General features: G+C 42.6%; 1 protein-coding gene across 1 annotated transcript in view; it reads left to right on the top strand.

Annotated features, from left to right (window-relative positions):
* LOC145347707 (riboflavin-binding protein-like) overlaps positions 1-14,470 on the top strand; it is a 46,445-nt gene that overhangs the window by 19,069 nt on the left and 12,906 nt on the right. Inside the window, exons 2-5 of the mRNA XM_080195433.1 lie at positions 5,668-5,826; positions 8,708-8,807; positions 11,040-11,168; positions 12,445-12,553. Coding sequence (XP_080051559.1) covers positions 5,685-5,826; positions 8,708-8,807; positions 11,040-11,168; positions 12,445-12,553 — 480 coding nt within the window. The 5' untranslated portion in view covers positions 5,668-5,684. The remainder of the gene's footprint in view (positions 1-5,667; positions 5,827-8,707; positions 8,808-11,039; positions 11,169-12,444; positions 12,554-14,470) is intronic.

The following is a 14,470-nucleotide window of genomic DNA, read 5'->3' as shown; positions in this document are numbered from 1 at the left end:
GGTTTCCCCCAGGTGCTCTGGTTTCCTCCCACAGTCCAAAGATGTGCGGGTTAGGTTGATTGACCATGCTAAAATTGCCCCATTGTGTCCTGAGATGTGTAGGTTAGAGGGATTAGCAGGTAAATGTGTAGGGATATGGGGGTAGGGCCTGGGTGGGATTGTGATTGGTGCAGACTTGATGGGCCAGATGGCCTCTTTCTGCACTGTAGGATTTCTATGATTCTATAATTGAAACTAAATGACTGTTAAGATTTTGTTGTAGATGTTTACCTTGATAATTATCATCACCTGCCATTGGTACAAATGAAATTTATTGAATTGTATTAATTGTGATCTCAGATGCCGTCAGTAACTTGTTGCAGTTAAAAAGGAATTGTTGCATTATCTTTACATGCTTTAGTGAAGTGAAGTAGTTTTACCTAAGCTGGCAGTGTTGATGTTATGATGTTATGAACAAAAAGAGCTGCGGCTTCAGCTTAATATGCACATTGTTTTAAATTTAAAGTTTACAGTTTGGTATTTTAAAGTGAGATGTTGAGCAGGATTTTCCTGCCGCGCTCACCCCAAGGCTGGCGATTCCTGCCGAGGTCAACTTTGCATGGTCCGCCCCTATCTGCTACAATTCCCGTAGTGGGTAGGACAGGAAAACTCTGCTTATTAAGTGTTTACTATTGGCGAGAATTTTACCATTCTGCCCACCATGGGAATCGGAGTGGGCAAGGGGCGGACAATGGGGAAGTCAGTTGACCTTGGAAGGGATTTTACAGCTTTGGGAAGGGTGAGGCTGTAAAATCCCAGCCATTGTGTCTAATATGTTATTGTTTTTATTCATGTTCATCAGAGTTAGTATAGTTAGGGTTTTCAAAGTATTTAGCAACTATTTTCGAATCAAATTGCTTTGTTAGGTTGATTCTGTTTTGTGCCACATGGATTAAAGAACCAGGTATTTCAAACATGACAAATTTCTGGTCTCCACTGCACTTGGTCATTTTAAAAAAGGGCAAAGCATTGCTCAAACTTGACTACTGCCAAGTAATAAATGGACTATTTGCAGTTTGGCAAACTGTGAGTGGAGGAAAGCCACAGGGCTATTTACGATCCATAACGATCAGGATAATGGAATGATCTGCGCTAGTCTCTCTGGTGCACTCTGCACCACAACTATTTACGTTCCATATTCATGATTTAAATGAAGAGGTGGACTGTATTGTTGTCAAATCTGCGGATGATACAAAGGTAGGAAAGCAAGTTGTAAGGAAGATAAAAAAAAGTTTGCAAAGGGTTACAGTTAGTTTAAATGAGTGGAAAAAATTTTGATAGAGTACAATGTGAGGAAATTTGAGATTGTCCACTTTGGAAGGAAGAATGGGAAAACAGAATACTAATTAATTAAAGAAACTGCAGAATGCCCTAGCACAGAGGGATCCAGCAGTGTCCTTATGCACAAATCATGGAAAGTTATACAATACATTAAATAATTGAGAAGGCAAATTAAATAATAGCCTTTATTGCAAGGGGTGTGGTTTATAAAAGTAGGGAAGTCTCACTACAACGTATAGGTTGTTGATGAGATCTCACCCACTGTTTACAGTTTTGGTCTCCTGACTTAAGAAAGGATATGCTTACGTTGACAGCAGTTCAGAGAAGGTTCACCATGCTGATTCCTGGTTTGACAAAGTTGTCTTATGAGGAAAGGTTAAGCAGGTTGAATTTACAAACATTGGAGTTTAGAAGAATGAGAAATGATCTTGAAATATATAAGATTCTGAGAAGGTTTGATCGGGTGAATGCTGAAAGAATGAATGAAATTCTCCCAAAAAATTTTGAAGTGTCATAACGATCAGGATAATGGAATGATCTGCGCTAGTCTCTCTGGTGCACTCCGCACCACAATCCTCTGACATTCAATCACTTTCTTGGAGAATTGGGAATTTTGTGCCACTACTGGGGGTAGATGGGGCCTAAACACACTGGTAAGCCCAGCTTCAGAATGCCCCAGTGAGATTTCGCAAGAGCATTCCGATATCAGAATCCACTGGGAGACCCACTCCCTCACCCCAAGGACATCGGGACTCCCCCTCATCGGCAGCATGTTCCCCCATCCCCTCCCCAACATGGGTCACTGGCTTTGGGGCATTGGGACCCTCCCAATGGCTCCTTCTACCTGACCCTGACATGCTCCTCTTATCAAGATCGCATTCACGATCCACCCCTGCACAATCCCTCCTTCAGACCCCTCCCACGTGGCCCCCACTCAGGCCACACCCCCTTGGCACTGCCCAACTAGCACACCGGTGGTGCCCACCTGACATGCTGATAGCCAACTGGCACTGCTGGGCTGTCCAGTGGTCACAGCCAGGTACCACCAGTATGCCAGGTAGACACTGCCTAGCGCGCACCATCCAGCCGTGCCCCGACCACCCCAAGGCTTCAGTGGCCTCTAAGCCCCCCACTGTAACAAGTCCATGAGGTTTCCACTAGTGGAGACCAATAGTGATTTTCACTATTATCACACTGTGCCTGAAGCCTGGTGAATTGTGCGTGCTGGGAGTTGAATGGGCTACGCATATTTAAATATGCTAATCGGACATGCACCTTTCTGGGTACGATCTGAATGGCGCCATTAGGAAGGGGCCAAGAGAATCGCAAATTGTTTGTTGTTGGGTGTGAAGTGGATTTTTAGGCCAGCAAGCTATTCTCCAGGACAAACATGATCCACTAAAGGTGTGGCAATGTCGGAGAATTACCCCCAATGTTTCCCCTTGTGGGGGGGTTTCCAACTGGGAATACAGTTTACAATAAGAGGTCTCCCATTCAAGACAAAGTTGAAGAGAAAATTCTTCTCTCAGTATCATTAGTATTTTGATTTCTCTTCCCCAGAGAGTGGAGGCTGGATGATTGAATACATCCAAGGCTGAATGAGGCAGAATTTTGATTGATAAGGGAGTTAAGGCCACTATCAGATCAGCTATGATTTTATTGAATGCCGGAGCAGGTTTGATAAGCCTATTGATCTGTTCCTGCTCCTATTTCAACTAATATCATGAGTGACAATCACATGAGAGCAGAAAATCTGCCTTCCCACTCATCTTGAGAAGGATAGGGAAGCAAAAGGTAAACTAACACAAAAAATGAATGAAGGAAACTTCTTAAAATTTTAATAAATTCCTGCGTCATCAACCTACAAAAATGAAATTTGATGTTATAAATATTTGATGAATTTCTTTCCTCCCCACCCTACTTTTCAAACCCTAACCTTGTTAACATCTTGAGAAATTGTGCTTGAATTGAAACATTTACGACACACTATCTTTGCTGTATCTCTGCCTTTGTAGAATTTATCTTTTTTTGTTAATTATCTCTTTGTATCCTCTTTGTTTCTCAGTCTGCGTTCATTCCCTCCCTCAACTTCCCATCCCCTCAATATTTGCCCTTCATCTCTGCGCTGTCCTTGCATTTAAGCTCCATTCTCTCTTTTCTTTGCAGAATGTCTATATCCTGTGTTGTCTGTCCTTTGCATTCTTTCCTCATTTATGTTGTATTTTTCACTCTACCTAAACCTGCTGCCTCCATTCATTTGTTTCTCCTCCATTCTGCTGAGTCTTCCCCTTTCCTTATATAATCTCCCTGTTTTTATCTGTCCTTTTCACTCCCTTAATATCTACATTTCTGTTCACTTTACTTTTAGGTTCTGAGGGTGAAAAATTAGGCTTAAGGACCCAAAATGGTGTCTGATGCAAACACGCACACATTTCAATTAGACTAAACACCATCTTGGTGAGGGTGGACAGGCAGTGGCATAATGGTATTGTCACTGGATTAGTAATCCAGTGACCCCTAGCAAGATCTGGGGGCCTGGGTTCACAATCCCACCACAGCAGATGGTTTCATTTGAATTCAATAAAAATTTAGAACTAAAAGCCTAATGATGGCCATGAAACAATTGTCAGGAAAAACCTATCTAGTCCACTCATATCCTTTAGAGAAGAAAATCTGCTGTCCTTACACAGTGTGGCCTACATGTGACTCCAGATCCACAACAGTGTGGTCTGAAATGGAGAGCATTTGGAATGGACAATAACTGCTGACCCAGCCAATGACGCTCTCACCCCTTAAATCAATAAAGAAAATGCATGCACAACAACATCAATTAACATACAACACTGATTGACTGTTGACAATAGTGATGTTTTTAAGCTCCATGATCCAGCTGACTCCCTCCCACAGACAAACACATGTTGAACAGCAGGAAGGATATGTCCCCCACCCTACACCAGTGCAACTTAAACTGATTATCAGCCACTTGGCAGATTGATTTCTTTTGGCTCTTGCCATTATTGCAGAAGTGTTTGGTGCTTTGTGTGCGAGGAATGCTGTGCGGGCAGGTGCCGACTTCAAGGCGTCAACAAAAACCAGTTGCTCAGAGACATGAGTGTTCTAGAACATATTACAAAATAGGATCAGAAGGAGGCCATTCACCTTTGAGTGCAGCATGACAGAGAACAACCAGACACGGTGCAGAGCTTGGCAAGATGCTAAAGAGGGAGGAGGAGGAGGAGAAAGGGGCAGAAGAGTTCGCAGCTCTCTGGGGTATATCCGCCTAGGGTGTCCAAGGAGCTTTTTTTTTTACCTGAATGTTAACAAGGAACACTGTGCAAGTTATCTTTTTAAAATTTGTTCATCAGATGAGAGCATCTTAGGCAAAGCCAATATTTGTCATCCATCCCTAAGCGCAAGGAAAGCTAAATATTTCCCCCCTGTGTGGACTGCCCATGAAGCCCAAATTTGACTGCAGCATCAGTGAACACAACTCCAATTCTGTATTCACCATGCCCATCCTTCCCTTTGTCACTGACTATTGCAGCAGCCACATGCAAAACTAAAATTTACCGCAAAATAAACATTCTAAAGTGAATTTAGAAATGCAAATCACTCTGGAGACCTTTGGAAATTTTGGCTTACAAATGAGAGTAATCTCACATACAGGATTTGAGTGCAGGAGTAACGATGTCTTGCTGCAATTGCATAGAGTCTTGGTGAGACCGCACCTGGAATATTGTGCGCACTTCTGGTCTCCTCTTCTCAGGAAGAATATACTTGAGATAGACAGAGTGCAACAAAGATTCATCAGGTTGAGTCTTGAGACGGCTGGCTTGTCCTGAGGAGAGATTGAGGAGATTGGGCCTCTCTTATTCTCTGGGGTTCGGATGAATGAGAAGTGTTTGCATTGAAGTGCACAAAATTTTTACAGGGCTTAACAAGGTATATACGAGAAGGATGTTTCCCCTGGCTTGGGGGGCAGCCTAGAACCCAGGGATACATTCCCAGAATAAGGGATAAACAATTTAGGACTGAAAGGATTCTTCACTCAAAGGGTAGTGGATCTTTGGAATTCTCTATCCCAGAGGGCTGTGGAGGTTCAGCCATTGAGGATGTTCAAGGGAGGAATCGATAGATTTCTAGATAGTGATGGCATCAACAGGTATGACACAGTGCAGGAAAATAGCATTGGGGTAGAACATTAGCTATGACCTAGCTGAATGGTGAGCTCCAGGGGATGAATGGCCAGCTCCAGCTAATATTTCCTACAGGTTTAGAGTGGCAGAAATATGCAGAAACATAAGGTGAATATAACATAGTTTCACATCTACTTTGTTTCTTTTACAGATTGAAAGCCAGTGATCATGATTACATTCCTTCGTGTTTCGATTGCAACATTGCTTCTGGCAGTTTGTTGTTATGGAGACAGGTGTCTATCAGGATTAAATCACAAGGCAATTCCTGGTCCTGAGCCAGGCATGAGGGCATGCCAACTATACTCCCAATGTAAGTTAAAGCCACCAAGCCAAAGGCAAATGAAAAATTAGCAGCCGCATGCTTCTCCTTTGGGAAATAAAGACAAACTTTGAATGACATTGGGAAGTCAAGAAACAGAGAAGACCAACTGTAATGACCTCAATGAGGCCAATGAGATTGGTCCCTTGGAGTATGAGCTCCCTGATTGAGGTACCTGAGCCGCTGCTCAGGAATCAGCTCCTCCAGCTGTATAAATTCAGGTGGCTGGCGGAATGGAGGGCCACGGACACCGGGGTGACCAGGATTGGGGACGTGCTGGATGGTGGGGGAGCATGCTGGATGAGTTCCCACGTACTGGCTGAGCACGCAGCCAAAGCCATCCAAAACCTTAGGACAGTCGTGCTTGGACCTGAGTGCACACGCGGTCTCAAGGCAGGGCAGGCGTGCAGTGGGATCCCACCTGAGTGTGCACCTGCTTGGACAGAATTTCACATTGGCTCCAAGCATAGACACACCACCCACCGCCACCCCCACCCCCACCTCCCGCCCAACCGCCCAGGGTTAGGAACCCCACAGCATGAGTCGCCTCATAGAAATGCCCTCCGTGCCTTTTGCCACCGTATAGAGGCGTTCCCTGTACGGGCTGCTGCTGCACACTCTCCACTACCGATTTCTCACCTATCACCCGGATATACCTTGGCAGGCCTTGTTGATGCCAGTCCCCAGAGGAAGTCCCTCTATGGAGGGATCTCCCCCAACTATTTTGAGGACCTGGGGTGGTGGGTGCAGTACGCAGCACTATCATACAACTAGGTTTTTTTGGTTCACGGCTCCCAAGCTTGTCCTTTTTGCACTCTTGTGGAGTCCGTGGACCATGTCAACGTTATGTGTTATCAGTTGCACACCCTTTTCAGTTTCCTGAAAAACCTTTTACTGATGTTTTGTTTGTACTTCAGTCCTACACTACTAATCAACAGGCACCTGGTGTGGAGGGGTTGGGTGGGTTGGGGGGAACGACTATGTTCCAGCCAGGTGTCCCGAGAGAATGAGCATGAAGTGTCCATGGGCACAGTTGATGTCTTCTGTGCCTGCAGGGACTGGGGTAAATTATAGACCCTGATAATCGCATTTTAATTTGATGTTTTAAGTTTCCTTAGTGTTTTGATTTTTTGTTCGGCCTGTACCCCCTCTTTTTGTGGAGCTGCCCCTTTTAATTTGTCCCTAAGTTAATTTGATTTTGTGTAATTTGTTGGTACCCAGACAGAAGTCCCTGATTGAGGTCATGATTGCCTGCCCAATCAGGGAGTCTCACCTGTGTATATCTTGAGGAGTGATGTGGAGATGCCAGCGTTGGAATGGGGTAAACACAGTAAGAAGTCTCACAACATCAGGTTAAAGTCCAACAGGTTTATTTGGTAGCAAACACCAATAGCTTTCGGAGCGCTGCTCCTTCATCAGGTAGATGGGAGTTCTGTTCACAAACAGGGCATGTAAAGACACAAACTCAATTTACAGAATAATAATTGGAATGCAAGTCTTTACGCTAATCAAATCTTAAAGGTACAGACAATGTGAGTGGAGAGAGCGTTAAGCACAGGTTAAAGAGATGAGTATTGTCTCCAGACAGGACAGTTAGTGAGATTTTGCAAGTCCAGGCAAATCGTTACAGATAGTGTTGTGTCTTTATATGCCCTGTTTGTGAACAGAACCCCCACTCACTTGATGAAGGAGCAGCACTCTGAAAGCTAGTGGCTTGTGCTACCAAATAAACCTGTTAGACTTTAACCTGGTGTTGTGATACTTCTTACTGTATCTTGAGGAATGTCAGGGTCACTGCCACTCTGGAATTTGACTTTGTACCTGAGGCACTTTTAGAAGTGGAATTGAGTTTGTAAATGAAGGGAATGTGGTGAAGGCACATCAGCCTCTGAGGAGTTATTTCACAAACCATCCAGCCATTCCTAAAAATCCATTCCATTGACACAGTGGTTAGCATTGCTGCCTCACAGTGTCTGGGACCTGGGTTCAATTCCTGCTTCAGGGGATTGTCTGTGTGGAGATCGCACGTTCTCCCTACTGTATGGGTTTCCTCTGGGTGCTCCAGTTTTCTCCCTCAGTCCAAAGATGTGCAGGTTAGGTTGATTGGCCATGCTGAATTGCCCCTTAGTGTCAGGGACATTAGCAAGGCAAAAACATGGGATTACAGAGATAAGACCTGGGTGGGATTGTTGTTGGTGCAGGCTCGATGGGCCAAGTGACCTCTTTCTGCACTGTAGGGATTCTACGATTCTATGATCTGCAAGTTTTAGACAAGGCTCCTGACTGGGTTGCTTTCCAGGTTACATTTGGAGTACTGTGCGCAGTTCTGGTCGCCTCACTATAGGAAGGACGTAGAAGCTATTGAAAGGGTACAGAGGAGATTTACAAGGATGTTGCCTGGACTGGGAGGCATGCCTTATGAAGTTAGGTTGAGGGAGCTGGGACTCTTTTCCCTGGAGAGACGAAGGTTGAGAGGCGACCTGATAGAAGTTTATAAAATGTTGAGAGGAATAGATAGGGTAGATTCTCAGAGGCTATTTCCCCGGGTTGAAATGGTCGCTACGAGAGGACACAGATTTAAGGTGCGGGGAGGAAAGTACAGAAGTGACGTTAGGGGTAAGTTTTTCACTCAGAGGGTGGTGAGTGAATGGAATCGGCTGCCGTCAGTGGTAGTGCAGGCGAACTCACTGGAGTCTTTTAAAAGACTTCTGGATGAGTATATGGGATTTAATGGGATTGGGGGTTATAGATAGGTCTATAGATTGGTAGGTGTTGATGTGATCGGCGCAACTTGTGGGCCGAAGGGCCTGTTTGTGCTGTAGTGTTCTATGTTTTATGTTCTATGTTCTATTTGCTACTTTTTTTCCAACAGCCTCATGCTGCTTTTCCAACTACACTGAACAGCTGGCTGTTTCCCCGGTCACCAAGGTGCAGAATACCTACTGGAACCGATGTGGTCAACTGAGCTCACAGTAAGCCAACATCTTATTCAAAACATTTAAGAATTCCGAATCCTTAAATTTTTGAATGGTCTCTGTTCCCTTTCAGTGGAGCTAGTCCAGGTTATGGTTATTGAAGATAATAGCCAGAGTTTATGAAACTTGACTTGAACCCATCAGTTCAAATCACACCATGCCAAGTTGTGTCATTGAAATCAAAAAATAAAATCTGGTGATTTGTATCCCACAAGATCATTGTGAAGCTGTAACAATACAATTGGGTGAAAGGTCCTTCAGGGAAAGGTCCTGCCATCCCTCATTAGTCTGGCTCATGAGTGTTATTCCTGTTCCATACTAACAATAACAACTTGCATTTATATAGCACCTTTAAGATAGAAAATTGCCCTTGGCACCTCACGGAGGCATAATCAGACACAAAAGGACACAGAGGTGAAAAGGGAGAATCTAGAAGGAATGAACAAAAGTTGGTTGATGGGATTTTTTTTAATGAGGATCTCAGAGGAGAAAAGGCAGAGGGGCTTAAGCAGTAAATTTCAGAGTTTTGGCCTTAGATGGCTGTAATCAAGACCACCAAGGGTGAGGTGAAGAGAAATAGATCCACAAATGGTCAGAATTACAGGAAAAAAGTTTACATGGCATTGGAATTTTATTGTTGGTGGCCCAGGGCTTAATGTAGATAAGGAAGAATAGGGATACATGAGGGGGATAGAATATGAGTGCTAAAGTTACCAATTAACAATGAGCTGAAGTTCACATAGTTAGAAAGGGGACAGAGGACAACCAGGAGAACATTGAAATTTGTATCTGGAGATTTAAAGGTTTCAGTAGCGGATGAAGTAAGGCAGAGGCAAAGGCAGGTTATGTGATGGAGGCAGAAGTTGGCAGCATTTGCAAATGGGCCAAAAGTTCTGCCTGAAGTCGGAGAGGAGTCTGTGGAATCTGGTTTAGCTTGAATCAATGGCCAGAAAGGAATCAGTGTTAGGAATATGAAGTTTGTGATGTGACCAATGTCTGCAGTCTTCCTTGTGTTCCCTTGGAGAAAATAATGGCTCGTCTGAGCTTGAATATCAGACAAGCAATATAAAGCAGTCTCTCAGTACAGAAGCAATGAAGGAACTGAGAATGGTGAAGAGGTAGAATTTGATAGTTGATATTCATTGGCCTAAGGACAAACTGTAAACAAACAATGAATAACCACATCCCAATAATAAACTTTAAAAACCATTTTGTTGTATTAATCAACAAATGATGTGTGTGTTTGGTTGAATGACTATGCTAAGTTGCCTTTGAGTGTCAGAGAGAATAAGGGGCAAATATGTGGGGTCACGGGGATTGGCTTGATAGGCTGACAGCCTCCTTCTGCACTGTAGGGATTCTACTTCATGATTCTATGAATATTTTTGCACTCATATCACATTCCTATGTGCACTGTTTTAACAGAAGACTAACCAATTTGAAATAAACAGGTTAATATCGGAGCTAAAATTCAGATTGAAGAATCTCATGTGGACATGTTAATGTCTTCAAGTGTAGTTTCTAGGTAAGAAAGAGGTAAAGGAAAACATTAGTACAGACAGATATTCTATTTTCACTGATGATATTATGCACATTAATGTGATGGTGCTTTCATGACAGTGCTGCAAAAAAAAAGAACAAAGAACAAAGAACAACCCAGCACGGGAAACAGGCCCTTCGGCCCAACGAGCCCGCGCCGCCGCATCGCCCTACACCTATTCTACCCTGCATGTCTACGAATGGGACCCTACTCAGTTCAGAGTGATTTCCATTGCTGTGTTTGATAAACAGAAGAAAACTCCCCTTTGAAGCAAGAGCAGCTTTATCACATTGTTTGCAGATTGATACATGTAGTTTTATTTTGAATTGGTATTTAAATATTTGAATGCTAAAGCCAGCATAACATGATTTACAGAAATACAGTTTTTGCCAAAAAAGAACTCTCCTTCAATGACGATTACTATACAATACTTAGAGCCATCTTTACAAAGAAGCTATTATGATTTAAATATTAATAACAAAGCAAATCATGTTGAGGAATTGAGCTGTGAGTCATATTTCTTCCATATAAGTCGCATATGCTACAATATGGAAACAAATAAGGTGAAATGGTTATACCTGGGAGCAGACCATCTTTCCTGTGGAAAGATTATCAGAATAAAACTTCAATAAATTGCAAGAAATATTGTAGAGTGATTACTGATTATCTGTTGTTATGCATTACTGCAGGTGTGAGGAGTACATGAAAAAAATTGATTGTTTCTATCATTGCTCACCCCATACCTTCCACTGGATCAATCCCAATAATTCATATTCAATTCTTGCTGTTCCAATCTGTCAGGGCTTCTGTGATGACTGGTAAGTTTTTTTAAAAATCTTTCTGTTGAAGCTCTTTTATTACATTTCATCTTTTTAACAATGTAAAATGCTTTGCAGAATTCTCCCTTCTGGGGACTAAGTCCTGTGGCAGGGGTGGGAACATATATTATTTCCCATTGTGGAGGCCATTGGAAAAACACATTAAATCTTCCAGCCCTGACCTCATTAATTATGACACTGGGTGTTTTGCAATGTATTCCATGGTGGGGTAGCCTGATGGCATCTTGTCCACCACTTATCCAAATGCAAAGTTGAAAAGGCACCCAACATCACTGACCCACAATTGGAGAAAGAAGGTGAGCTTCCTGAAAATGGAGCGAGATCTCCAGGATCACTCTGAGGCTGGCCACTCCAGAAAACACTGGATCTGGAAGATCCACTTGTGGATGCTGAAATGAGATGTTAAACCAAATCCCCATCTGCCTGCTCGGATAAATGGAAAAGATTTCTTTGCACTATTTTGAAGAGCAGGGGTCTGCCTGTGTGGAGTTTGCACATTCTCACCATGTATATCCTGAAATTAACATCACAAAAAAGACCAGAAAATGCTGGAAAATCTCAGCAAGTCTGACAGCATCTGTGGAAAGAGAATAAAGCCAACATTTCAAGTCTGGATGACCCTTCAGAACTCTGATGAAGAGTCATCCTGACTCAAAACGTTGGCTATATTTCCTCTCCACAGGTGAGATTTCTGTTTCAGATTCTAGCAATCGCAGTATTTTGCTTTTATCACAAAAAACAGATTATCCGGTCATTATCACCTTGCTGCATGTTAATGTTTGCAGTGTGCATAAAGCCTGTCACATTTCTAATATCACAAAAGTGACAACACTTCAAAAATTCTTCATTAGCTGTAAAGCACTTTGAAAACTACTTTGTAAATTCACACCTTTTCTTTTTTCTCTAATGCTTAACTTAAAATACATATAATAGTGATAGGATTTGACAAAGGTGTTTCCGGAAAAGGAGTTTGTAAATATTGAAGCCTTTTAAATGTATTATTTGGTCAATTTTGTATTCATCAAAGGTTAATGTTTAGTTTTGAGCAATGTCCATCACTGATAGAGTTCCACACTCAAGCCCAGTCTAGAAGTTTTATTCAGGTCCCAGGAAGAAGTTGCAGTGGGACAATGGAGGAATCATGCAAGTGTGCAGTATTCCCACTCTGGTAATTCACCAATGCAACAAAGGCTGAGCTTATCAGTGAAAGTGATAATAAAGCAATTGTTAATGAACAAACATTTGTTGTCTATAGGTTTGCAGCCTGTAGAGACGACCTGACCTGTTCTAGAAACTGGGTTTCTGATTGGGAATGGGATGATCATGGAAATAACTGCAGAAATGAATGTATTCCATACCATCAGGTAAGATTAGTAAAATTGCATTTTAATTCAATTTTGGTGAGGGACTTAACACACAGACATGGTAATGCAAATAATGTAAGGGACATATATTTATTTGGTAATGCATTAAAAGAGGTAGTAACCCCATGATTAATTAGGGATCTTATAAATCAGTTTTATTGGTGTCCACCATAAATTATGGAATTTTGTATCATTAGGTTGTTAAACATGAATTCTCTTGTTGTGTATTGGCATTGTGTATTGTGACCAATAGACATTCAGCACCAAGTTTGTTCAAAAAAGCTGTGGGTGGCACAGTGGTTAGCACTGCTGCCTTATAGCACTAGGGACCCAGGTTCAATTCCAGGTTCGGGTCACTATCTGTGTGGAGTTTGCACATTCTCCCTGCTTCCTCCAGGTGCTCCAGTTCCTCCCACATGCCAAAGATTTGGTTGGTTGGCCATGCTAAATTGTCTCTTAGTGTCAGGGGGATTAGCAGGGTAAATATGTGGGGTTACAGTGGGGGGTAGAGCCTGTAGGGATTGTTGTTGGTGGTGGCTCGATGGGCCAAATGGTCTCCTTCTGCACTGTAGGGATTCTATGATCTTCTATTAGGTGTGAGTTGAGCAGTGGGTGTAGCCTATCGACAATAATAATTATTTTTAACAAAGACATTTACCATGGTAAAATGTCTCAACAGCACATCACAGAGGCGTGGGTAAAATGGACTCTGAACCCAAAGAAGGTGATGTTAGGAGTTAGCAAAGAGATGGTTTCAGAGGATCTAAAAGACCAGAGGGAAGTAGAGCTAGAGGGTTTAAGGAGGGAATTCCAGGAGGGAGGCTGAGACCACTGATGACATGGTCACCAATAGTGGGGTGAAGGGAGGTGGTGGATCAGCACCGGAGAATGCAAGGTTTAGGGCTGGAGGAAATTATAAATGTAGGGAGAAGAGATGCCATAGACAGATTTCAGCAGAAGTAAGAGAATTTTAAATTTGAGGCATTGGAGGACTGAGAGACTGTCTTGGACATGGATGATGCACAAACTGAATTTGATGCAGAATATGTTAGGGGCAGCAGACTTTTGAAAGCTTATGGAGGATGGAAAGCTGGCTAGAAATAGTTAAGCATGGAACTAAAAAAACACATGGATAAGAATTTCAGAGGGAGGTGGACTGAGCTGAGTGAAGGGTAATGTTGTGCAAGTGGAAATGGGCTTTGTGATGAAGATACAAGAAAGGTGTCTCAAAACTGACAACCTTGGGACCAAGTCAGTGCTAAATTTGGATTTTGGATTTTGCTGGTTTTGAGAGAAAAAAATCAGGGCTTTAATTCAATTAACAAGGGGTGTATGAAATCAAGAGAATACATTTTGAAGTGTTTCCTGTCCAACTGAGTTTATCACCTTTCTAGAATGCCTTCCTGCCAAGGAGTTTTACCTGTCTTTTCCATTGCTGCTAGCAAACTTGGATCTGACATACTGGGGGTATCTACTGGATTATTTAACATGATTGCTTTGATTTTATTGCTCTACTCATTGTATCACTGTCATTACCTGTATCCCGACTTGTATAATTTTAACCTGCATTGCCTTAAAAATGTCTGGTTTTCTAGTAGCTGTATTTTTGATACTACACTGTAATATGCGCTCAGAAGCTCAGTTTGCGGTCAAATAAGATGTCACGGTTGCAACGAGTTTGGTTCAGCCAAAGACAATGGCTCGGGAAGGGACTGAGGAGTCGATGGAAAAGCTATGGTGCTAATGATAGAGGAATTATTAATGTTTAGTTGGAGGAAATTGAGGCTCTTCCTCGGCTGGATGTGAAGCGGACAGTCTGACAAAACAGAGATAGTGGACGGATTGAGAGAGATGCTGAAGATGTACAACTGGGTGTTGTCAGTACATATATGGACTCTGATCACATGTCAGCAAATA

Source organism: Carcharhinus amblyrhynchos, chromosome 9, assembly GCF_965287045.1.
Source record: "Carcharhinus amblyrhynchos chromosome 9, sCarAmb.v2.hapA, whole genome shotgun sequence".
Lineage (NCBI taxonomy): Eukaryota > Metazoa > Chordata > Chondrichthyes > Carcharhiniformes > Carcharhinidae > Carcharhinus > Carcharhinus amblyrhynchos.
This window is presented reverse-complemented; position numbering and strand designations above follow the sequence as displayed.